The 24,963-nt window shown below is 39.3% G+C and overlaps 2 protein-coding genes and 1 long non-coding RNA gene across 4 annotated transcripts in view; 1 reads left to right on the top strand and 2 right to left on the bottom strand.

The window, feature by feature from the left end:
- Positions 1–1,339, top strand: LOC135080013 (probable Ufm1-specific protease 1). Its single transcript, XM_063974681.1, has 4 exons — positions 1–159; positions 370–540; positions 762–974; positions 1,142–1,339. Exons 1-4 carry the CDS (start codon positions 31–33, stop codon positions 1,286–1,288), a joined length of 660 nt encoding a protein of 219 aa, XP_063830751.1. The 5' UTR covers positions 1–30; the 3' UTR covers positions 1,289–1,339.
- Position 1,340: 1 nt separating this feature from the next.
- Positions 1,341–24,963, bottom strand: part of LOC135080243 (dynein axonemal heavy chain 10) — a 120,870-nt gene continuing 97,247 nt past the window's right edge. Inside the window, exons 91-94 of the mRNA XM_063974927.1 lie at positions 18,470–18,689; positions 11,963–12,142; positions 7,927–8,073; positions 1,341–1,773 (exon numbers count right to left, since the gene is read on the bottom strand). Of these exons, the coding sequence (XP_063830997.1) occupies positions 1,627–1,773; positions 7,927–8,073; positions 11,963–12,142; positions 18,470–18,689 (694 nt within the window). The 3' untranslated portion in view covers positions 1,341–1,626. The remainder of the gene's footprint in view (positions 1,774–7,926; positions 8,074–11,962; positions 12,143–18,469; positions 18,690–24,963) is intronic.
- LOC135080012 (uncharacterized) lies at positions 12,827–17,710 on the bottom strand. 2 transcript variants are annotated; one of them, XR_010258932.1, is made up of 7 exons: positions 17,407–17,710; positions 16,593–16,756; positions 16,325–16,513; positions 15,961–16,208; positions 15,705–15,876; positions 15,311–15,407; positions 12,827–12,937 (listed from the first exon to the last, which is right to left on the bottom strand). It is a non-coding gene; the product is annotated as an uncharacterized LOC135080012 (long non-coding RNA). The 2 variants fall into 2 exon arrangements; XR_010258931.1 differs by having other exon boundaries at positions 16,593–16,803; positions 17,407–17,709.

The raw sequence follows: 24,963 nt of genomic DNA on the forward strand, positions 1-24,963 counted from the left end.
TGGAAATTAAAAAAAAAACAAAATGTCAAGATGACAACGTCAAAATTGTTGGTAAACATTCACGAAGGAATTGAAATTCAGAAACATTTGGGAAAAGTGTATTTAGTATCAGGAAACTATGAATACTATCATTATTTATGCGATGGTTTTGATGATAGGGTACGTGTTTTTATAATATTAACAAACTTAAATTATTTCCCCCATAACCTAAATTTGTGTATTTAAAATGTTTGATTTCTATATACCAATGTAGATGAATTAAGTTTATATAGAAAATTAATTAGCTTATTAATTAGACATCCGAGAAGTTCTAACAGAGAGACCATTTTCAACATAAAATAATAACCTAAAACATATTTATTTCTGAAGGGTTGGGGCTGTGGATACAGAACACTCCAAACAATATGCTCATGGATAAACTTTAATTATAAAGAAAACGGTGAAGTGCCGTCCATTCACCAAATTCAAGAAATCCTGGTTGGGCTAGAGGACAAGCCCAAGTCCTTTTTGAGATCCAGACAGTGGATTGGCAGTTTTGAAGTGAGTTTCCTTCCAAAATATACTATTCTCACACCTAGATAACGAGTAGTACAGCTCAAAATATTTCTTGTCATATTAACAATCTCATATTCGCAATAACTTAATTTTGGATTATTTTGTGTTACTCCAGGTGTGCTTAAAAAGCACCTAAGACCTTGAGTAGCTCAATCTTGGAAATACATGCTTTTACAACTAAATAAGTTCTTTTTGTCCTTTTCTAGGTATGTTTAGTAATAGACAAGCTATACGACGTACCATGCAAAATAGTGCATGTAAACAAAGGCGAAGATTTGAAAACCATAGTGAATACTTTAGTGACCCACTTTGAACAATTGGGCAGCCCGATCATGATGGGCGGAGACATTGATTGCTCCTCCAAAGGCATCATGGGAATACATGTCAATCAACAAGGTGATGCCAGTTTATTGGTAGTGGTAAGTATCAAATAAATATCTATCTTACCACCTTTTTATATCTTGGATTAGTTATCCAATTTATCCACAATTTATAAGAAATGGTTTTATTCTAAAGTTTGAGTAAATTGAATTATTGATTATGTTAGCCAGCCATGGGATAGTTTAAATCCATTTTTTTGTTCCAGGATCCTCACTATGTGGGTAAAGAACAGTCAAATCAGTTCTTACAAAGCAAAGGCTGGGTTAAATGGCAGCCACTAAATGATTTTTTGAGTTCATCCTTTTACAACCTATGTTTACCTCAAGTAAGATCTAAAATTAAAATTGATTGATATGTGATTGATGTGTGATATGAAATTAAAGAAATATATTTTTACAAATCAGCCTTTATTTTATTAATAACTAGTTAAATTACATTTAAAATAAATCTAATAATACTGAATAAAATTAAAAATAGTTCAATTTTAGGTACATTATTTAGTCATTGCACACAAGCTTTACATTATAGCATTAATGGTATAACTATTGACTAGTTAAAAACATTAATCATGTGTACTTATTTATAAGCAGTATTGCAATCAAACATTATTTGCATTTAAAAACTATTAGAATATGATCCATTCATGCTTGAATATGATCCATTCATGCTTTGGAAGTAAACTATATGTAATCAGTCAGTGTTCATGATGAGGCAGACTCCCTGAAGCACCCAGTGGCTGTAGTGCTCCGTGGTCCAGAGGTCCGACTCGAACACCAGTCCGACGCCCATCGCGTTGCGGCGTTGCGACGTTGTGTATACCGGCGTCCGTAGGGTGTTCTAAAGAACAGACAATATTATGATTGATTTGATGGGTACAAGAGCACCCCAGTCTCTAGGCTCTATTGGCTGTCATCATGAATTTGTTTTTTTCCATATAATATTTGATTTTCATATCTATACGGTTTTCATTATTTATGCACATTGAGAGACTTCAATAATGAGTAATTTGAAATTGGGGCTATCTGAAAAGTTCAAGGTTTATTCAAAGTCAACATACATAATTGTATATGTAGTTGTTGGTTAGGCAATGTTTGCTGTATAAACCGAGTCATGGCCAAATAGTTATATTTTAAGAAATCTATTAGAATAGAATAGAATAGAATAGAATAGTTTATTTCAAAGAATATGGTTACAACAGTTCTTAAAATGACAAAGTTCTACATATTCTGCCGTATTTTGTTGGCGTAGAAATATTATAAAACATAGGTAATTACAATCGATGTCTACATACTTATATTAATCATTATTATTACGCATTCTTAATTACTATACAACAATGTCACATATCCCTCTTGAGTCGTCAGTTAGCAGTCAAACATTGATTCTTTTATTTTTATGTCAAGATATTCTCTAATTGAGTAAAAGCACTCTTGCATTAACCATTTATATAACGTGCATGTAAATCTGTTTAATGTCAATTCTCTTACTTTAGAGGGAAGCTTAGAGTATATTTTAATTGCGATACAATACACATTGTTAGAGAATATTTGCAGTCTTTGCACAGGAACATATAGTTTACTCTTGTCTCTGCTATTACATTTTCCAAGCACCCTGTCATGTAAAGGAAAGAAATGTGGATGTTTTTTTACAAACATGCAGAGATCCAATATGTATTGGCAGGGTAACGGCAGGATTTTAAGGGTTTTAAATAATGGTTTGCAGTGGTCTAAGTAATCAGCACCGCATAAGGCTCTAATGCACTTTTTTTGTACCATAAACGCTCGTTGTACATCTACAGAGTGTCCCCATATGATTAGTCCGTATCGTAATACTGAAGACACATAACCGTGATATGCCGATAAAGCAGTGTCTCGAGAGGCCACTAATCTTAAGCGACGCAGGGCGAATACGAATTTGTCAAGTTTTGCGCATAATTTATCAACGTGTTCTTTCCAATTCAAGTGTTTATCTATGGTTATGCCTAGGAATGTTGCAGAGTTGACCTGTTGTATAGGTGTGTTATTGTAATTGATACTCAAAGGTGCATCTGCCTGGTGATATGCTCTAAAGTGTATAGCGTTTGTTTTTTGAAGATTTATCCTTAATTTATTTTGTTCAAGCCACTCTACAACTCTTCTTAATTCGTCCTTACATGAGTTTTCTAAGGCATTTTTGTCTTTAGATTTTATTATTAACGTAGTGTCATCCGCGAATATTATACATTCATGTTTCAATGCATTGGGCAGATCATTAATGTATAAAATAAAAAGTAGAGGTCCAAGAATACTGCCCTGGGGCACGCCAGAGCAATTGATTTTTGTGGACGATTGAGAAATAACCTTTTTATTGCCCGATACTTTGCTGATTTCGGTCAATTGGGAACGCTCGAACAAGTAACTCTCCAACCATTCATGTGCTTTGCCTCTTATGCCATACTTTTGAAGTTTATGGAGTAGCTGGGAGTGGCAAACAAAGTCAAAGGCTTTGCTCATATCCAGAAACAGACCCATTACTATTTGTTTTCTATTCAAGGCTTCAGTGATTTCGCTTACTAAAGAAAAGCACGCTTGAATGGTAGACCTGCCCCTCCTAAACCCAAACTGGTTCGGTGCTAGAATATTGTTTTTGGTTAGAAAGGTCTCCATTCTCGTAAGCATAGCCTTCTCAAATACTTTGGATAATATTGGTATTAAAGTGATCGGTCTATAATTTCCCATATCAGTAGGGTCACCTTTTTTAAAAATAGGTTTGACCACCGATATTTTAAGTCGCCTAGGAAAAATACCTTGTTCAAATGACTTATTTATTATATCGGTTAATGGTGAGGCTATAAAGATTGAGATAATTTTAATAATTTTTGTGGATATTTCATCGTAACCCGCGGAGGTAGTGTTTTTTAGAGTGTTGATAATTTTTATTACTTCAGATTCGATAATTGGCTCTATAAACATGCTATTAGTCATACTATTAATATCGTTTGTATTATTGTCAATGTTAGGATTATTATTACTTTCAGTTGTCAAATTAATAAAATGGTCATTAAATAACTCACAAATGTCATTAGGTTTGATATAAATGTTGCCTTCTTTTTTAATTGTATTTATGTCGCTTTTATTATTAGTTAAATTAACATTGTTCTTAATAACATTCCACGCAGCACTACATTTATTTTTCGACTCTACGATATATCGGTTATTATTGATTTGTTGTGATTTATGGATGCATTTTTTCAAAATTTTTGTATAAGTCATGTATTTTTCTTTATTATGTTTTTTATTAATAGCATCGTTTTGATATCTAAAGTATAGTGACCTCTTTTTTATACAACATTTTCTTAGTCCTTTAGTAATCCATTTATTTTTAATTATTTTTTTCCCGATTTTCACTTGTATTAATGGAAAACAGAGATTATAAAATAGTTTTAATAGGTCGTGAAAAATATCAAATGATTCGTTACAGTCATGTTCTTCGTAAACTTCATTAAACGATAGGGACGATATGCATTTACAGAACTTTACTATGTTTTCTTGACATAGGTCTCGGCGATTTTCAGACCATTTTTTTGTGGTTTTAACGTTAGTTTGTAGTTTGGGAACAGAGAATAATAAAGATTGTCCCGTATGGTCTGATAAGGATAAATGGTGTATGGTTACTTTAACATCTTGTAAGTCACTGGCTATTTGGTCGATACTGGAGGCTCCTCTAGTAGGTATATTTATATGCGGACATAAGTTATGATTAGAGAGAATAGCTTTGAGCTCCCTCGATTGTGGAGTATCTTTCAAGATGTCAATATTCCAGTCACCACAAAGTATCACATGCTTTTTATTATTTTTAGTGATTTTATCCAGGAGTAGTGAAAATTTATCATAAAATATCTGTAAATTCGAGTTTGGGATCCTATAAATACATACTATAATAAGTCCGTGGCTCATTAATTCGAGGCCACAGCACTCAAAGCTATATGAACATGCCAATTCACTTGTGATATTTAGGAGTTTGTAATCAAAGCCATTTTTAATAAGTATACATGAGCCTCCTCGTCTTTGATTTTGTCTACAATATGAGGATGCAAGTTTATATCCAGGTAGTTGTAAATTAGACTCTGATCCCTTTTTTATAAATGTTTCAGTCATACAAATGAAATCTATACGTCCTAGTGTTTCAGAGAGTTCTGTGATTGTCAGGTCAAATATTTCATTTTTATTAAGGATTCCTGCAATGTTTTGGTGAAGTATGGTAAAAAATTGCCCACTCTCATTAGTTATCTTTTTATTCCCAGTTGTTTGCTCGTTTTGGATAAAAAATTAGCCATTGGACATGCAGGTGGGGATATTAAGTTACTCTGAGAACTACTAGTTTTCCTGTTAATCACAGGGAAGTAATAAGGAATAGTGCCTTTCATAGAGGATGATTTTTTAGGTACTTTACTTTTATGTTTTGCACTGTTTTTAATTATTTCTTTTAGTCCCTTAGATGACAGGTACTTAGAACTGTAAGTGTGATAGTCAATTAGAAAATTTATTTTATTACATGTCAATATTAAATAATTATAACCATTAAATTGTGATTGGTTAGAAGTTATGTCAACAAATTCACAATTAGGTACATTTCTACATACATTTGCAATATTTTTATTCAGTTCGGTGGTATTTAGATACTTATTATTAATAATACTCAGCACAATAATATTAATACATTTAAATTTTTTTAGGGTTGATGCAAACTCTATGAAAACTTTTGTCGGATTATGATCATTTTCACCAGCGCATAATATTATGAAGTTTTGAGGTGAGTCTTCAACATTGTTAGACCCTTTTAATATCTCTTCAGCTGTAGCGTGAGGTTTAGTGAGGGCGCAAACTGAATGTTGTCCAAAGTTGCTGCCAAGTCTTGACTGAAGGAGTTGGTGTCCCAGGCCAACACATTGCTGGCTGCCAAAGATATAAATCTTTGGTGGTGATACAGCGATAAATTCTGAGGTCGATGTTGATTTCGGTGACTCAGTGTTGATGATTTCCACACTTGGTTCATTTTCCCTCGAGATCGGCGTCGCAGGCCCCGAATGGGCATTACTTCGTTTTTGCAAATTATCGCATGAGTCAGATGCAAGAGTTGACTTTCGGCGTGGTGTGCTCGTATGTGAGCTTCTATGGTAGTTTTGCTTCAAGGGGGTTGATCTACGCGGTGCTGGCTCTTCAAGCAGCTGCTTCAATATTTGGTTTTTCTTTTGTTGTTCGTCCATTTTTTTCTGTATATTGGTGACTTGCATATTTAGTCGGTCGATTTCTGCATGAGCGCTTGCTAGTTCAGTTTTAAGAGTGTTGATTTCTTCCTGAAGTTCTTTATTAGCATGTACGTTTAGGTCTGGCAAGCTCATACGCGTGTCTTCAAGCAAAGTTGAGCCACTGCCAATCGTGGAGCCCTCGATAGATTTGTCCAGTAGTTCAACCGAGGACCTGTTCAGCTTATTATTTCGTTGCCGGGTGGTTACATTATCAAGTAGCCTATCGGTGCTAACATTGTTACGTAGTGGTGACGATGGCGATGAACGAGGATTTATTGCAGGTGATACGCACATATCGCATTTCCATTTTTTCTTGCGTTCAGCGTCCATAATTCTAAATCTAGCAAATGTCACATTTGCACATCCCAGATCAAGTTTTAGTTTGCATTGTGAGCATGTCAAGTATTCTCGTCTGGGGATGTCGGTTTTGCATTTGTCGCATTTTTTATTTGAGGCTTTATTTTTATTTGAAGACATTTTATTTATGGTCTTTATAGGTTCTTCGATTGAAAAAAGATAATTTTATTTTGGTCGTCAGTGAGATTCGAACTATGGTTTGTTGGATCTGGGCAGCGTACCTGCTCCACCAGGCTATCTGTACGATGACGTTGTTGACGAATTTATCAACTACTCGGTGATAGCGAGTAGTATTCTACTATGATGAAGTTTTCTCAGTACACAACAGGTGTCGCTAGTTGCATATAAGTACTATTAGCATTGATGGTTCATGATGTAGTCGACTGTCAACAGATGGCGTTGTTTCAAGTTCGCACGAAAATGGTGTTATGCATTGTATGAATAAGGTCTAGTTTCCAGTAGCACAACACCAAGTTTAAATAAAATTAACCGTCCGAATCACTGTTTTTAGATTTATAGTCTTATATTAGTTCATTTTACTGTCGAATTGCTTCACACAGTTTATATAAAGTTCACGAAGGTTTGATTTATAGTTTTTTCCATGAATTTTGCACAAATAAGTCTCTTTTCACTGTCACTTATGCACTAAGTAATTAACGTCACTTTCTGTTCAACGCCTTAATATATTTTATAGATAACACTTTCACAGTTTATTTCTACAATACTGCACGCAATGTTCACCAATTTGATCACATTTTTGAAGTTTTTCTATTTTTAAATAAGTAACAAGTACGGAGCCAATGTTGACACGATGGCGGCGCCATCTAGTTTTTTTTTTTATTGATAAACACATTAAGGAAACTCGATAAAATAATTCCCAAAACCAGTTAAAGACAGTGGTATTTTTTTTAATTGAAGTTGTATCCTCATCAATCCCTGTGAGGAAGTGTATTTCCTTCAGTGGACGTCCTTTGGACTACATTAAGAAATAGACACGTTGTAAGCTTCGCTGCTACATTATCCTCTAAGGCAGTGGTTCCCAAACTTATTTAGTCTACTGCCCACTTTGAGAATACATTATTTTTTAGCGCCCCCCATTTTTGTAGTCAAGAGTCGAGCTCAGTCGATGTCTAAGAGTCCTCCTAGTAGATGACGCCTCCCAAGCCTCTACACAACGTCCCGATTTTTTTTCTGGGTCTCTTACCGCCCCCCTTTAAGCCTGCAGCGCCCACAAGGGGGCGTTATCGCCCACTTTGGGAAGGACTACTCTAAGGCACGACATGTTAAACATTTTCAACTGTTTTCAATCCTATGATAAGTGAATAAGGTTCAATTTAAAGTCTGACCTGCAGCTTGAGCTTGTGGAACTCGATGGGGATGATATACATGATGGGCAGCTCGGTGACCAGCACCTTGGGGTGCGAGCGGCGCAGGCAGCCGTCCGTCAGGTCCCAGCGCGCGCCCTCCAAATACAGGCCTCGCACGTAGCAGCCCTGCATGCAACAACCTCTGTTAGGGGTCAGGATATAAGGTTCAACCACAGAATAAGTAATAGTACAGGTACAGAAGGATTACTCCGCAAGACGATTTAAATAAATGCGAGTCTTGCTACGACGCGATACAGTGGAATTCAGCTCGTACAGCACTACGTACCTACAATTTTATTCACCTACAAGTTTTGTCTCTTTCTATCGCGTGCCTCTGAACTCTTCTTACGCTGTTAGGGTTGCTGTCTAGTAGTGTCTAGTAAAAAAATAATTAATCTACTTATTTGTAATGAGGTACGTATGTAGGTAAGTACGCATTGATTATGGAAAACCTTGGGAGAGGCCTTTCTCCAGCAGTGGACGTCATTTTTGGCTGAAACGAACGAACGCATTCTGAGCAGTAGTCATGGTAGGTTAGGTTCCTATACTATCCTAAGAATTATTGATTACCTACATGGCCAACATACCTTTCAGCATCTTTGGGAAGCGAAAAAAAAGATAAATCCGGTAGATTTCTTTTCGAATTTAAACACCCGAACGCCGCACAATAATATTTCTTTCTCTTTATGTCCATTTTTAAATAATACTTCGATCATAGAATTAGGTAGGGTAGACCGGGGACAATAGTACAATTTTTTGGAAATTGTTCAATATTGAGAAATCTAATGAAATGTAACTTATTCTGTTAGGATGCTGTAAAAACTAGACTCTTAAGCTACAAATTTAAGCATGCAGAGTTGAACTATTATTTCGAATACTTAATGAAAAACGAATTTGAACTGTACGATGTCTCATGTTACAATTGACCCCTACAACGGGTCAATTGTACCAATAATATATGAGGCACTAAAGGTAGTTATGTTTATCTAATCATCACCTTTATTGGTATTCTGTTCTCTTAATCTCCTACAATCATCAGTCTTTATTAATTGAGATCGAAAATATTTAGGAACAAGTATGAAAAATCAACACTTAACACTAGAGTGCTCGCGCGGGTGACATATGTCACCCAGGGTGTAAAATTTGTAAATATTTTTTCAAGGTATCGAGCTACAGTGCTGCCTTCTCAGGTATTCCTCGAGCATGTATTGTCGCACATGATAGTAGTAAAGCCATCTTGCTAGACGCATCAATGTGAGTGCAGAAAACATTTAAAGTGTTTGGGTGACGCATGTCCCCCGCGCGAGCACTCGAGGAATTGTTTGATCCCTTATCATCGCGGTTTAAAATCAAGTTTACTTTCATGTAAGTTCAAAGTTATACTTTTTAACCATTTTTTAAACTTTTACAATAATTATATTATTTTATAAGCATAAACTGATGCAAGAAAGTAGTTGTTTTAGATTGTAAGTAATGTAGTAATAATACACCTAGAGCTATAAAATTAAAAACCAGGATTCTTCTGGGGTTGCGAGAACACCAACTAGCACAAAACTTGCCAGTAATGTGGCAAAGGACGATGTGTTTTTTGCACAAGAGCAAGAAATCGAAGCACTCGTAAGCAAATGTAACAAGTGGAATAGGCGTTTTTGTCTAGATCATCAAATCAAATCGTGCCCGAGCTGTGATCAAAATATCACAGAATAAGATCAATCTATTGATTAACTTTCTAATTAGGTGATATTTTTGCCAAAATAATGGGTCCAAGGAGTATTTAAATGACTTTGGTCTCGTCGACTCTAAAATACTTGGAAAATATTGAAGTATTTATTTTGGTGTATAATATGAGTTCATGAAAGAATTACTAACTTTTTTTTTATTATTTAGTAAGAAATATAGTTTATGTTTAATATTATAAATTATTTTACTTGTATTAAATAAGATTAGAAAAAATAAACCCATATCATAATGGGTGACATATGTGACCCGCGCGAGCACTCTAGGAGTATTTAGGGGCGCGAGCACTCTAGTGTTAAGTTTAAAAACAATACAATAACTTTTCTTCCATAAAAACGAATAAACTAACTGTTTCTACATAATATGCCATCTATTTGGCTCGGATATTGCTACTGAAACAACAATAAGCATAATAACAATGATAGAAATATCAAAACTGAAAAATCTATTTTTGTATGAGGGTACAATTGACCCCTGGTACAATTGACCCTGATTATTTATACCTACTACTGCTTCGACCTTTTAAGATTTTTTCATAAGCCTGTTCATAAAGGAATAGATCCGTTGATCCGCGATCCGTACTTTTGACTCTACGCCGAGGCATCTAAAACAAAATGTTCAAATACTTAGTTACCTACTGAATTAAGCTAAAATGTACATATTCAGAAGGGTTTTAGAAACCTATATTAAAACATTTTGAGTAGGCATTTAGGTACTTATATCACCTTTTTATCTACTTATTTAATAAAACACATTAAGTATGTATCTAATTAATGCTTAATGCATGCAACTATGAATGAGCCTAGACTATATTTTCAGTAGGTAGGTATGCCTGTAATTGTAAAAATATAATTGTAAAAATGTAAAATAACCACGTGAATGTTTTATAATAACTTATCTTATTATAAGTATAGGGACTTTAAAACCAATTTAAAATATTATGTAGTAAGTATATAATAAGGTTCCGGGGGTTAATTGTACCGCTACAATTGACCCCATGGAGACTGGTACAATTGTTCCAAGTAGGTAGTCAAGAGAACTTCACCTAAAATTCAGTCATTTTCACAGTGAATGCCAATAATTCGCTGTCGATAGAAAGTTTAGAGCCTGGATAAACTATTGACAACAATACTTTGGTAACAAATAGCATATTAGGCAACTTATGGGCTCATATATTTGACATAAAAACTTACTGCGGCTGGGCAAAAAACAAAAATCCTTCCTGTACACCTTCATTTCTCAGCACAAGGGCCGCCGACTGGTGAGCGGATGGAAACACAAAAAGCGCATATTCTGACGCTATGCACACAATCTAACGTCGCTTGTATGAAGAAATATCGCCGATGGTACTATTGACCCGTGGTACTATTGTACCCGGTCTCCCCTACTACAACGCACGCCAGCGTCCTGTCGGGCGCGCGCGTGACACTCGACTGATATAATACCCGCCGGCGGGGCGCTTCGCTGTAGGTAATTATCGGATGTACCGCGCGGAGTGAGCCAGGCCTGGTTCAACATAGCGTGTACTAACGTGTACGCCCCTATATCAGAGTAAATACAAATGAGTGGGTTATCTTCATAGAAACGCACCGAGCGCGGTTTGTATGTGAGCGCACCAATACGTATGCGGCGCGCACGCACACACTGACAAAAAAAATTTAGCGGGGAGTTGCGCCGAATTTTGTCAGTGTGTGCGCCTAACTATATGGAAGTTACAAGGTTCAAAATAGTGACCACTAACATGTAGGAGCCCTGTATGGAACTAACTCTTATGGATCAAGTTTTTAAGGTCCAGCATACGTGCATTAACACGTAGCAGCCCTGCATGGAACAAACTTTGTTACGGGTCAAGTTATAAGGTTCACCATAGCGTGCACTAAAACCTAGCAGCCTTGCATGGAAAAACCTTTGTTATGGATGGATCGGGACTATCCCCATCTCTCGTTCCCACCGCTACAACTCCTGTGTAGCCAGGATCTACAGCTTGACCGCCAATAAAACCCAACCAGTGAAGGCCAAGTTTGTCCCGGGGGAAAGTGAAACTGTCATTGAACCCGCAACGAAATTAATCAGAAGAACATAGGAACTTTGTTATTGATCCAGTTATAAGCGCCGGAATTGCGTGCACTAAGTTTCCCTAATCCTGCGTGGAACCTCTATCGAGGGATTTTTAGGGAAACGAATCTAAGCTACAGATTATTGCCGGATGCAGACCAAGAGCTAAGCTGACTTAGCTCAGCAACCGGGAAAGACAACAAAAGAAAACTTGTAAACTCACAGTGACCGGACGCTCCTCGATGTCGTCCGCGTTAGTCCACTTAGTGACACGCGTGAACTGCGTGGAGCGGTCGAGCGGCCACGTGTAGAGGCGGCACGCGATCTGGATGTGTGCGATGAGGTACGACTCAGGGATGTGTAGCCCCGACAGCCAGATCACGATCGGCTCCTCCATCGTTGCCTGTGATACATATTAAGATCGGTAATTAAGTTCTAAGAGGCATCACAGCGTGCAACCCTTGACAACTCAAGATCACACCGTGAATATTGTGAAAATACAGGAAAACTTTGGGCGTAGATGTAGCCTTCGTACCTCATAGATCCTCTTTAATGGACCTTCGAAATGGGAGGAAAAAGGGAGTTCTCTTCTCTTCGCACAATCACCCAGTCAGTGTACTACTTGGAGCACGGTAAAGTGATACAGCCAACGACCAACAGTTCTGAGCTGCACAGCACAAAGGATGGCTTTTGAGTCCAATTGTAGAAAAGAGAGTCCACTTTACACTTACCCAGTCGGTGTAGTTACTGCTTCCCAGATAACAATTTAAACTTGAATCTGACTTGCAGTAAGTTTGATGTATCAAAAATGAAGCTTTGTTTCAAATTTGCCATGGCAAGTATATAAACTTGAGGCAAGTTTAAATCAAACTTTCTAGTTTCCGAGCGACAAACTTGCATTAATGTGTTTCTATAAAGTATATGCAAGTTTGCCTTAACAAACTTGCATTATGTCTGCTTCTATAAATTATATGTAAGTTTGCCTTAACAAACTTGCATTATGTCTGCTTCTATAAATAATATGTAAGTTTGCCTTAACAAACTTGCAATGAATATGCATGTTTGACATTAAATAAAACAACAAACATAACATATATTTTTTTATTATTTATACTTTTATCTTATCTTACTTTAAATGAGAAAAAATCGGTTTCATGGTCGCCGCTATTGGTTTCTTTCTTTATTTTGTGTTTCTGCTCTGAAACAAAAAGAAACAAGTATATTTACCACAGGTTAAGACATTATTTTACATTTAATTGTATAAGTTTCTGTACTACTAACAAAATTATGAATTATGTCTGAAATAAATATATTTATAGTAATCCTTAAAAACTACTATAAGGGTAAGGGGTTATTAGTTAAAATTCTGAAAGGAGCACATCTAAAATTTGTAAATCACTAGGTACATAGTATAAAAGAAAGTCGCTGTCTGTCTGTCCCTTGTGTAATAATAATGTAATATATGTATAACTAGCGACCCGCCCCGGATTCGTATGGGGTTCTATTATACAGGGTGTCCCGTAATGTAACGTCAAGCCGAAACTGGGTGTTGAGGCAAGTTGTGCTGGTTATCAGAAAAATATAAAAAAAAATCTATGTGGCATATTTTCAAAATAATAGGCATTTAAAAAAAATCTAAAACTTCTACTCCAGGTGACGGTCCTTTTACTCGTGTTGCCACAAATCTTCACTTTTTCCAAATTTTTTTTTTGTTATGTAACCCTGAATAATGTTTCTCTAAATTGTTATCAAAATTACAAAACCAGCTGCTCCAGCTTGGATGAAAAAAATACATTATTCCCAAAAAAAATTTCAAAATAAAAATTTTGCCTAGTTTAAACTGACTGTACTGAAAAAAAATGTACTACGCGAGTGTGGCAAGTGACGTCATAATTTGGCGCATTTAGTAAGGATTCCAAAATGGTATAACACTTTGTAAAATCTTGCTGTAATTGTTGACAATTTTTGTTTATTGGAAATAATCCCGTTTTTAACTTTATCTACCTTGGTTAAAAATATTATTCTAATGTGCCCAAAATTCAAGTTTCTGGCTTAAGTGAGGTGGAGAAGCCATTTTAAAAGGTATGAGCGGGACGGAGAGGGCCATCTTACCAAGCAGGGATGTTATGGATATCCGTAACCGTAACCGAAACTATCGGATATCCGAAATAAAAAAATATCCATAACCGTAACCGAAACTGATTCAAAAGTTACGGATAGTTTCAGATAAAGGCGGAGTCTAAGGGTACAATTCCAAACTGCAAAACTCTATGAAATCTGCAGTATACACGCCGCAGCTGCAATGCCGCGCTGCCGATTTCATAGTTTTGCAGTTTGCGGTCTGCGGCCCGTCTTGGAATTGTACCTTAAATCTTAATATTTGTTACCAACTTGTCTGGCATTCGCTGGCACCATCTAATATGCCAGCCTGTTTTACCTTTATCATACAAAGGTGTCGTCTTAGTTGGTACATAAAGTAGCTATGTGGGTCACGCTCACGCAGCATCTTGCTATTTGTATTACCTACATTTTTGAAATTCTAATAATTCCGTAACCGAAATTATCCGAAACTTTCGGATAATCTGAAATGATTTCATATCCGTGACCGTAACCGAAACCGGTATAATATTATTCTAATATCCGTAACCGTATCCATAACCGAAACTTCATATCCTAATTATCCCTTTTACCAAGTACAAGTGGAGGCAGAGCAGGTAGTAAAGGCGCGCGCGCACGGGTGACTTTTGTCACAGTATGTCAACTACTATTACAGTCATGGTGACAAAAGTTTCTGTGACTGACTGTACGGTAGTCAGTCACAGAAACTTGAATTTTGGGCACATTAGAATAATAATTTTTAACCAAGGTAGATAAAGTTAAAGACGGGACTATTTCCAAAAAACCAAAAATTGTCGACAATTACAGCAAGATTTTACAAAGTGTTATACCATTTTGGAATCCTTACTAAATGCGCCAAATTATGACGTCACTTGCCACACTCGCGTAGTACATTTTTTTTTCAGTACAGTTAGTTTAAACTTGGCAAAATTTTTATTTTGAAAATTTTTTTGGGAATAATGTATTTTTTCATCCAAGCTGGAGCAGCTGGTTTTGTAATTTTGATAACAATTTAGAGAAGCATTATTCAGAGTTACATAACAAAAAAAAAATTTGGAAAAAGTGAAGATTTGTGGCAACACGAGTAAAAGGACCGTCACCTGGAGTAGAATTTTTAGATTTTTTTTAAATGCCTATTATTTTGAAAATATGCCACATAGATTTTTTTTAATATTTTTCTGATAACCAGCATAACTTGCCTCAACACCCAGTTTCGGCTTGACGTTACATTACGGGACACCCTGTATAACCTTTCTCATAAATCCCTCTAACTATTGTTGAAAACCGCATCAAAATCCGTTCCATAGTTTTAAAGATTTAAGCATATGTATATAGGAACAGACAGCGACAGCAACTTTGTTTTATACATGTATAATACATGTACCCGTGTGAAGCCGGGGCGGGTCGCTAGTGTAAAATAAAATACATCTAATGTAAATAAATTAAATCTTACCTTCTTGAAAGTCTAACTTTAGCTTGATTTAGCCAATCACTTATAATTTCTTTTAGACTGTCTTCAGTTACATCTTCGTTGATTTTTCTACATATTTCTGAAAAATAAAATAGAAATAATTAACACTAACAAACACGAATGATTCAGAAAATAATAGTAGTAGGTATATTGAGAGATATACAGGTGTATCTAAATGAATTCATTGGCAACCTTGCAGGGGGAAGCTCAGACCATCATTATGAACAACTTTATTTTCGTGATCAGTTTTTGTATGAAAACAGGAAAAATTGGTCATAGGAAAAGTTCATAATGATGGTCTGAGCCACCCCCTGCAAGGTTGCCTATGAATTCATTTACACCCTGTATAAGTTTGTAATAAAATAAAGGTACTTACGAAAGATTAATTTATAGGTTTCTGTACTCATAAATGACTTTTTATTCGAATTTTTCATCTGTTTCCCAGTTAACGAATACAACTCGGCTACATCATCTAGAATTATTCGTCTCAACATATTAGTCGTAAGGCTTCTTACATTTCTGCCGCCAATACCAGACAAAAATGACATCTGAAATTTAATTAAAGTAGCATTAGAATGTTTTCATAGAATAATAAAATTTGCCCTGTGTTTAAGTATTTAATTTATACATACTATTGCCTGTATTCTTGTTTATTTTTAAATGGTCATCGAAATTATTAAAACTTGCAATATCTTTACTGGTAGACTTGCCAAAAGTTCTGAAAGACCTGCATTGTCATCTGTTGGTGAAAATGTTTCTTCGGAGCTAGCTAACGGTAAATCCAATTTTCTATTGATTTCAGCCATTTGGTTAGCTAGGTCTGACACAATCTGAATCATATGACTCTGCTGTATAGCATATTGCTTGTTTGTAATGCACTCTGTAACAAATAAAAAAACATGGAAAAGTCATAACTAAAACAAGTGAAAATATGAAATTTTGTCGCATTGCATCTTTGACGAGAGAAGCTCATTGCATGTTATAAAAACCTGTTACCTGATTGGCAGTTAACAGCTTTGAGTTGTGTTTGCTTGGCCTCTTTAGAACCGGAGGTGACTGGGTAATTTACAGCAGACATTATGTCCACTGTCACTTCATTTGTAACATCATTTTCTGCTTCGTCTGAGTCCAAATTTCAGGTTTCTTCCGCTTTTTTAAAATGTAATCGTGCTTCGCCATAAGTTTCTGAAATAAATAAAAAAGTCTCACAATAGTAAAATCTAGTTATAACTTAGCAATACAAAAATAAAGAAAATTATTTTACCATAACTTTTAAGTATTTTTATTTGATATTGTGACCATGTTGCTTCAGGTGCAGGCATCTTCTTCAAGTTTGTTTTTGATTTCTTCAGTGCATACATTAGGGTAATAACAAGTGTTGGTATCTTAACCACTTTGATGAAACTATGCCAGGAGCATCATCTTCATCTAAAAATGTAACCAAAAAAAATTTTTTTGATTCCATTATGCAAAGTCTGAAACCAAATAACACTATTAATTATAATTATATTATATATATAATAATAGATAGGTATGTAGGAGGAAATTTATGTTACCTTTGCTAAGACATAACTAACAATTTTAAGAATTAAACGAGGTAGGATAAAAGTACATGATAAGGTGGATAGGATGTTTAGGGGGTATTTTATATTTACATTTACAATTTTGAAGTGCTATGAGTGTAGCATTTTCATAGCAACATGATAATTATTGAAAGGAAAAACTATGACATTTCCATCAATGTCAGTCACTGTACAGCAATTAATTTATTTTATTTGAGGATATTTGTTAATTTTAGACGTTCTATTTATGTATTATTTTCCAATTGCAGTGCAAGACAGGGTCCACGATGTACATTTACAACTTACAATAACACCTTTCTGTTACACATAGATAATTACAAATAGATATTGAGTAATATGCCTAAACAGGATCGAACATGCAGGAACTATTTAGGGTTAGGAACACTTGGAACACGTTGCCTGGGTTTGAAAGTAGGTAAATAAGGTTTAAGGGATAGATATGAACTACATATTATCATTAATTCTGTTTGTAAAAGTAAAAATAAATGAACTAACCTTTAATCTTCAGCACGTCACGCGTCCAATTCGCACAACAGAAGCGTTTATTAAATAAAACACCGTGCAAAACAAAAAAACTTGTAGGTTCTACGTTCTACCACTGATTTTGTGCACTGCAAAACACAGATTAGAGAGTATGCTGCAAAAGTGCAAAACACTTGGCTGTTTTTTCTTCCGGAACCGGAAGTTTTTGTTTTCTTTTTTATGGCTTCGGGCGAGTGACGTTGGCGTATGACCACTAGTGATTATTTGCAGTGTTGCCAGTCGGGTCTTGTCAGAAATTACCAGAAATATAAAAAAATGTAACCTTTTTGAATAAAAAGTAACCTTCATACGGGGGGGGGGGGGGGTGCGGAGCGATTGTGTAAGGTTGTTCATGGATGGTTCATGTTTACCTAAATTCGAAATTTTGACCATTCCATGAAGACCGAAAAGTGACCGGTCGTATAAAACCGTTTCATGGATTTGCGTTTTATTATCAAAAAAACATTTGCTAAAACTCATTGTCTTTAACAAATAATAAATCAAATTCATGTTTAAATGCAGTTTATGACATAATTTTTAAATTGTCACTATTAATATTTTTACTGAATAACCTGTAAAAGTTAATTCTACAATTTCTGAAAAATCACCTAAAAGTAACCTTTTCATTAGTGTAACCAATGCAGTTCAAAAGTAACCTAAAAGGTTACAAAAGTAACTTCTGGCAACACTGATTATTTGCTCCATGCGTATGACAGTTTAACGCAAGTTTGTAACAAACAAAAAACAAACTTGATACTTCATCTTTGAAACATAGCGCAAAATGCAAACTTGCTTCAAAATTAAAAAAGCCTTGAAACATCATACCTAAATCAAAAAGCTTACAGCAATATTGCCACAAACTTGATTTGTCATATTTGACGTGACAATCTAATTTCAAATAAAAATCATGTTTGCAGCAAGTTCGCTTGCTATCTGGGTTGTTACACGCGGTGAAGTAGTCTACTATAGTTGCAGTAGCTATCGATCGATCGATCATCTATGAGACTATAGACGAGGGAGTCCACTTTACACTCACCCAGTCGGTGTACTGCTTAGTTCGTGTGGTGAAGTGATCCATCCAGCCGCCCAGCCCCTTGCAAGTAGCGGGTGCGAGGCTCCGCCATACTTGAGGCAGCTGCCCGTTGAAAAGGCTGTAGGACACGTTGTCCAGTACCGCGTCCATGCCAATCTCGCCGGCCAAAGCCTTGCGTAGTAAAGATAGCGTGCTACGCATCCGTCCCACGAGACGATTGAATCTATTCCGTTGGAAAAACATTTTACATTAACAAAAAACGGCCGGATATCTTAGATGACGATAGGTAGCAATTAGATTACTGATCGCAAGAAATAAGAGCGTAGGTACTCTGATTATTGTATTGTACATAGAAGCAGGGAAGTCCCCTAGAACCCAGACACCAATCGATGACGCAAACAAATTCGTTTTTGCCTAGTTATGTATTCATTTTTTGTCTTAAGTCAATTTAGTCTGCCATTGACACTGCCTATTTACCTACTCTAATCCACTTTAAATAAACAGCGTTATAATATTGACGTGGTGTAAATGATAAAAGATCGTCCCACTTTACTTCTAGTAATACATATTAGGAATGTTTTTTTGTTATTTTCCTCAAGTAACGTAATGTTGACTTCGCTTTCCCTTTTACTAGTATGTACGGTCAAAGATTTTATTATTTTCAAAGATTTAGGACATAAAATCACTTATGAGATAATACAATATTGTAAAGTTAGTTCTTTGGTACTCGGGGTCGTGAAATGATAGTCCAAGACACGATTCAAAGGCACAGAAACGTATATTGTCTTCCACACAAACGAAATATAACATCAATACACTTGAAATCAGTAGCAAACAATGATTTTTCGGTCTAAACATAAAGAGATTTGCGCGCGCGTCGCGGCCTTGGGCGGACTGGCGTTAAGCACGAGTCTAGAAAATTCGACGACGATCGTTGGCGAAGAGCGCCGACAGAGCGCGCGAGCCCCGCGTGTTTTTAAAACGAACGCCCGCCAAACTTGAGTGCGAGCATTAACCCTATCGCCGCGTTATAACCTCCCCCTCTGACCAAGATATAGCGCCCTCGCGTCTGGGTCAGTCGAGAAAGCGCTTGGGTCGCCCGCGCTTGCGCTTCTCATTTACGGGTTCTGGCGGAATGTCACCTACGAATGGGGTCAGCTGAGAGACGTGATACCTCCCTAAGACATCCTTGCTATTAAGCCTTTCAAGGATATACGTAGTGGAACTCGCAGCTTCCTTGACTCGATAGGGCCCGTCTCGTCGCGGTATAAATTTAGGCGTCTGACCGCGGGTCGTATCGTTGCTCCCCTGGGTCTTCAGAAGAACAAGATCCCCGGCGGAATAATCTGGCGCTGGACGACGACCTTCGTCAGCAAAACGTTTCTGGTTGGCCTGAACCTTTTCATGAACTTCCCTGGCTTCAAAGAGCACTGTCGACATCCGTCGAAGGTAGGAGGTAAGGCAGGTAGTTACATTCTCACTCTCCACAATAGTGCGCATGTCTGCGATCACGTCGGCTGGTGCACGTATCTCTCGACCGAACGTGAGAAAAGCGGGAGAGTGGCCAGTGCTGCTGGTCACGGCCGAATTCATGGCGAATCGCACCGCTGGTAGATGGATATCCCAGGTGGTGTGGTCTTTACCTACCAGGATGGCGAGCTGGGGCTTTAAATCCCGGTTCTTCCTTTCGACTGGGTTCGCCTGAGGATGGTAAACAGGTGACAGCGACTGTGTTATACCAAAAGTGTGGCATACCTGTTGCATAACTTCGCTGATGAATTGGACACCATTATCGCTCAAAATGCGTCGCGGCACCCCGTACCTCAAGAAGACCTCCGAGATTAAAGTTTTGGCGCAGTCTGCACTGGTGGCATTTTGAAGAGCAAACAACTCTACCCATCGGGAACACGTATCCTCTAGGATCAGGATCCACTTGTTCTTATCAGCAGTCTCCGGCAAAGGTCCAAAAAGATCCACAGCCACAACTTCGAAGCGGCGGTTGGTTGCGGGTGTTTGCAGCAGTCCAGCTGGCTTTCGGTTGTCAGTTTTGTACCTTTGACAATCTATGCACCTTTTAAGGTAACCTACGATGTATTGCCTCATTCCGGGCCAATAATACTTCGCTCTGATGCGGTCTAGGGTACGCTCCACTCCGAAATGGCCTGCCGTCGGCGCGTCGTGGTATTCCTTCAGGATCCCATCTCGTTCGTGTTCGGGTACAACCAGGCATGCTGTCTCCTCGTCACACTCTTCCGGTCCATATCTGTACAGAATGCCGTCAGATAACATGTATCCCTTGTCGGACCAACTCCTCCCCCTAAAGGGATCGTCGGGTGACTCCAAATCTTCGACGATTCTCCTCAAATCTGGGTCTTTGAGTTGGTTCTCACGGACATCTTTGGGGTTTCTTGCTGGAAAATCGACTTCAGCGTATCCCAGTTCGAAGTCAGCTTCGTCTGTGCCGGGAGGACGGGATAAAGTATCGGCTATGACGTTCGATTTCCCAGGGGTATACTCCACGCGTAGATTATACTCCTGTAGAGTAAGGGCCCACCTTGCCAATCGACCACTCGGAGACTTCACGGTCATAAGCCATCGCAATGGTTGATGATCACTCTTGACCACCACCTCTGATCCTTCGATGTACCCGCGGAATTTTGACACGGCCCATACTACCGCCAGAGCTTCCCTCTCCGTCGTGTTATAGTTTCTCTCTGCGCTATTGAGCAAGCGGCTGGCGTACTCAACAGGACGTTCGTCGGGACCCTCCCCCTGCATCAACACTGCTCCGAGACAGTAGCCACTACTGTCGGTCCTGAGTGAGAATGGCTTGGACTCGTCGGCCTGACGTAATATGGGAGCGGAGACCAGCAGCTGTTTGATGCGATTGAATGCGTCCTGTTGTCTTGATTCCCATACCCATTTGCTGTCCTTTTTGAGGAGCTCCGTTAGCGGCCGAGCAATCTCGGCGTAATTGGGTATGAACCGACGGAACCAGCTAGACGTCTGCAGAAAGGTCTTCAACTGCTTAGTATTCGTCGGTGGGGACATGTTGGCGACAGCTGATGTCTTGTCAGGGTCCACTTTCACTCCACCGGGTACAATCACGTGTCCTAAGAATTTGACTGACTCACGGACAAAACAACTCTTCTCGCGATTTATGCGTAGGTTATACATCGCGAGCCTGTCAAAAACGGCATGCAGGTCTTCCAGGTGTTGGGAAAATGTTTCTGACAGAACAATGACGTCGTCGAGGTACGTCAGCAAGCAGACACCTGCAAGTTCCTCCCCAGACTTGAATCGGTCCATAAGGCGTTGAAAAGTGGCCCCAGAGTTCCTCAAACCCATGGGCATCCTTTTAAACCTAAAACATCCTAAGGGGCTCACGAAAGCTGTCTTGTCCCTGTCTTCAGGTTCCACGCTGACCTGGAAATACCCAGATCGGAGGTCGCAGGTCGTCATAAAGCTGGTGTTCTTAGCTGCGTGGAGAACGTCTTCTATCCTCGGGAGTGGATAGCGATCAGGCTCGGTCACCGCGTTTAACTTCCTGTAGTCGACACACAGTCGAACTCCTCCGTCTTTCTTTGTCACGAGGACTACGTTTGCAGCCCACGGAGAATCACACTCCTCGATCACGTCAGCATCCAGCAACTTCTGCAATTCCTTCTCTAGTATGGCCTTCTTACCGGGTGACAATCTGTAAGGCGGTGACGCGATGGGCTCCTGGTGCGCGTCGATCTTCAGACGATGCGTGGCGTACTCCGTAGGGGGACCCTCCTTCGCGAAGCGATCAGCGTTTTGTACTAGGAAGGCGTTCATCTGCGTCCTCTGATCTGCTGACAGCTGCGTCCCTTCGTCGCTCCTGAGCACCAAACTTGCTACGTCTACTTTCATCAGGTGCGTATTTGTAGAGGTAGGTGACTCAAACCTGGTGATGAACGGGTACCACCGATGAGGGTCATCATTGAAGGACCAGCTGCTCTGCGGTAGATCCAGCAGGATACTGGCCCTAGTGATGAAATCTCTACCTAACAATGTCCTGGTCTGTGCATCCTGTAGCACCATAAACGTGGTAGGTATCACACGGTTATTCAGGGTAACGTCGACATCACCCTCGAGGATGGTATGTACCTGCTGCGATCCATCAGCAAGTCCAATAGTACGAACAGCTTGTCTAAATTCAGTACCAGCTTCCAGTAATAAATTATAGAGTGCGGGGCTAGCGATTGAGTGGGTGGCCCCCGTGTCAAGTATAGCCAACCCGGTTCGTTTCACAACCTGAATTTCAACAATGGGCCTCGGATCTTCGCTATCGGTGACGTTAGCGGTACAAAAATCCGGTTTCCCGCTCGAACTGGGTACGGTTTTACAGTTGTCGCACTTCGACCTCACCACTCCCAGCTGACCGCATCCGTAGCAACGTAGGGGGGTATTACTATCACGTGAGTTTTGTGAACTATCACCGCTTTTGTTTGCTTTATTACGGCAGTCGTCAATAGAATGTCCGAATAATTTACAATAAGCACACCTAGGTCGGATACGTTTTTTCCCTTCACTATCACTGTGTTTTGAATTTAAATTACGCGGGTTATCGGATGTAAATGTATTACTCGAATTAAAACCAGAATTATCGCGAAGTTTAACAGAGCTAGGGGGGTCATTCGTGGCGCGCGATGGGTTAACGCTCGGGCCCGCGTTCGACGAGCGGCATCGCGCACTCGAAGGGTTAATAGGGCTCGCGCTATTATTAGTATTGAGAGAACTCACCTCTGCCAGCGACTCCTCTACCAACCTGACCTTGCTGATAAGTTGCTCCAGCCCGTCCACAGTATCGCGAGACACACGTTTCCTAATCTTACGGTCCAATAATCCGTATACGATGTCTATTTTCATATCTTCCGGCACTGTGTACGGTAATTTCATTATTAGCGCGCGCACTTTACAAATAAAAACATCGGCTCGGTCACTACTTTGATCACACGCGAAAATGTCCCGTAGTATCTTGTAGCCGGGTCGTGGCACGCCGTACATCCCTCGAAGCCGTTGTAGGGCTTCGGTCCAAGATGACACCGACGCCTTCACGCCCTGCCACCACACGGCGGCGTCGCCGGCCAACAGCATAGGTAGTCCCCGCAGGGCGTGCTCGTCGCTGACGTTCGTGCACTCCCGGAACACCTCGATGGCATCGATGAAGGCTTCTAACTCGTCGGCATTTTTAGACGTTCCATCGAAACGCGCCGTGCACTTTGAGAAATTGCCGGGGCGCTGTGTGTGGCCTGGAGTGTCGGGGCGTGGTGATGAAGCACACGGATGACCTCTGTTACTTGACAGGATGCTGTCGATGAGTACGCGGCTCGCTTCCATTTGGCTCCGAGTGATGCTGGAGACCAAGTTTTGCAGCATTTCCTCTGACATTGTAACATTCGGCGAGGACACCACCGTCCTGTCCATTTCGTGGTCGGTGTTGTGGTCCGTGTCGGAGTCCGACCCCTCGTTCTTCGCGGTTCTCGCGACGTTCCTTTTTGGCGGCATGATGTAAATCTCTCCCAAGCAAGTGTGTTCGAAGGCTTTCGCAGTTTGTAGGTACTTGTGCCGGTGATCGTGCCCCGCGAGTTGGGCGCCACTGTAAAGTTAGTTCTTTGGTACTCGGGGTCGTGAAATGATAGTCCAAGACACGATTCAAAGGCACAGAAACGTATATTGTCTTCCACATAAACGAAATATAAGGTGTTATTTTTTATACTGATCATACTTTACCAACGCATCTAATAAAATCATACAAATACAACCCAAGTGTTTTTAAAAAAAAATTCAGGCTAGTTTTCGAGTAAAACGACAAAGAATGTTTCGAAAAAAATAAAAAATAAATCATCCTTTGAGCGCGCAGAGTATTCGTTTACGCACTATCGTAGTAGCCGGCCGAGGGCAACGACCGCTGCCACGTGCCGCGCCGCGTGAGTCGGCCATATTGATATGCCAGCCAGTCGCTCCGCGCCCACAGCCCGCGCCGAGTCGCCGATCGGCATGCGGGAGCGCCACAACATAAACAATCGTCCCAGTCAGTCCAATGTTGTGCCCAAACGTATTGCAGTGTGTGTGTGCGAGTTATTACAATGCCGCGCTTGATAAATAACAAAACGCAGGTGAAATTATGTTTCGGGCACACTAACTGGCCGACGAGAAACATTAACGAGTCGAAAACCTTCACACCTTGCTTGTTTGGAGCCGCGTAGCGCTTCAGGGAGCGCAGCCGTATCCTGACTTGACGAGATCCCGTGCGCTTCGAGGACGAAGTTCTGGATTTCAATTTCAATCACCGGCACAGTGCTGGCGGTAACCAGATGCGAGCGCCGCAGACGGCGGCTTTTGCGTAAAAATACGGAATGCCTTATCAAGGAGTTGTTGCCAGAGGGCCACGACCGGGACCGAGTTCTATCGATGGTTATTGCGAAGTCTACCTAGGTACATACCTACAGTGTGATTTGGACAGATGAGTG

Source organism: Ostrinia nubilalis, chromosome 17 (assembly GCF_963855985.1).
Source record: "Ostrinia nubilalis chromosome 17, ilOstNubi1.1, whole genome shotgun sequence".
Taxonomy (NCBI): Eukaryota; Metazoa; Arthropoda; class Insecta; order Lepidoptera; family Crambidae; genus Ostrinia; species Ostrinia nubilalis.

Coding starts and splice junctions, on each gene's coding strand:
- LOC135080013 (XM_063974681.1), top strand. CDS start 31: ATGACAACGTCAAAATTGTTGGTAAACATTCACGAAGGAATTGAAATT. Junction 160..369: donor GCGATGGTTTTGATGATAGG/GTACGTGTTTTT, acceptor TTATTTCTGAAG/GGTTGGGGCTGTGGATACAG. Junction 975..1,141: donor ATGCCAGTTTATTGGTAGTG/GTAAGTATCAAA, acceptor TTTTTGTTCCAG/GATCCTCACTATGTGGGTAA.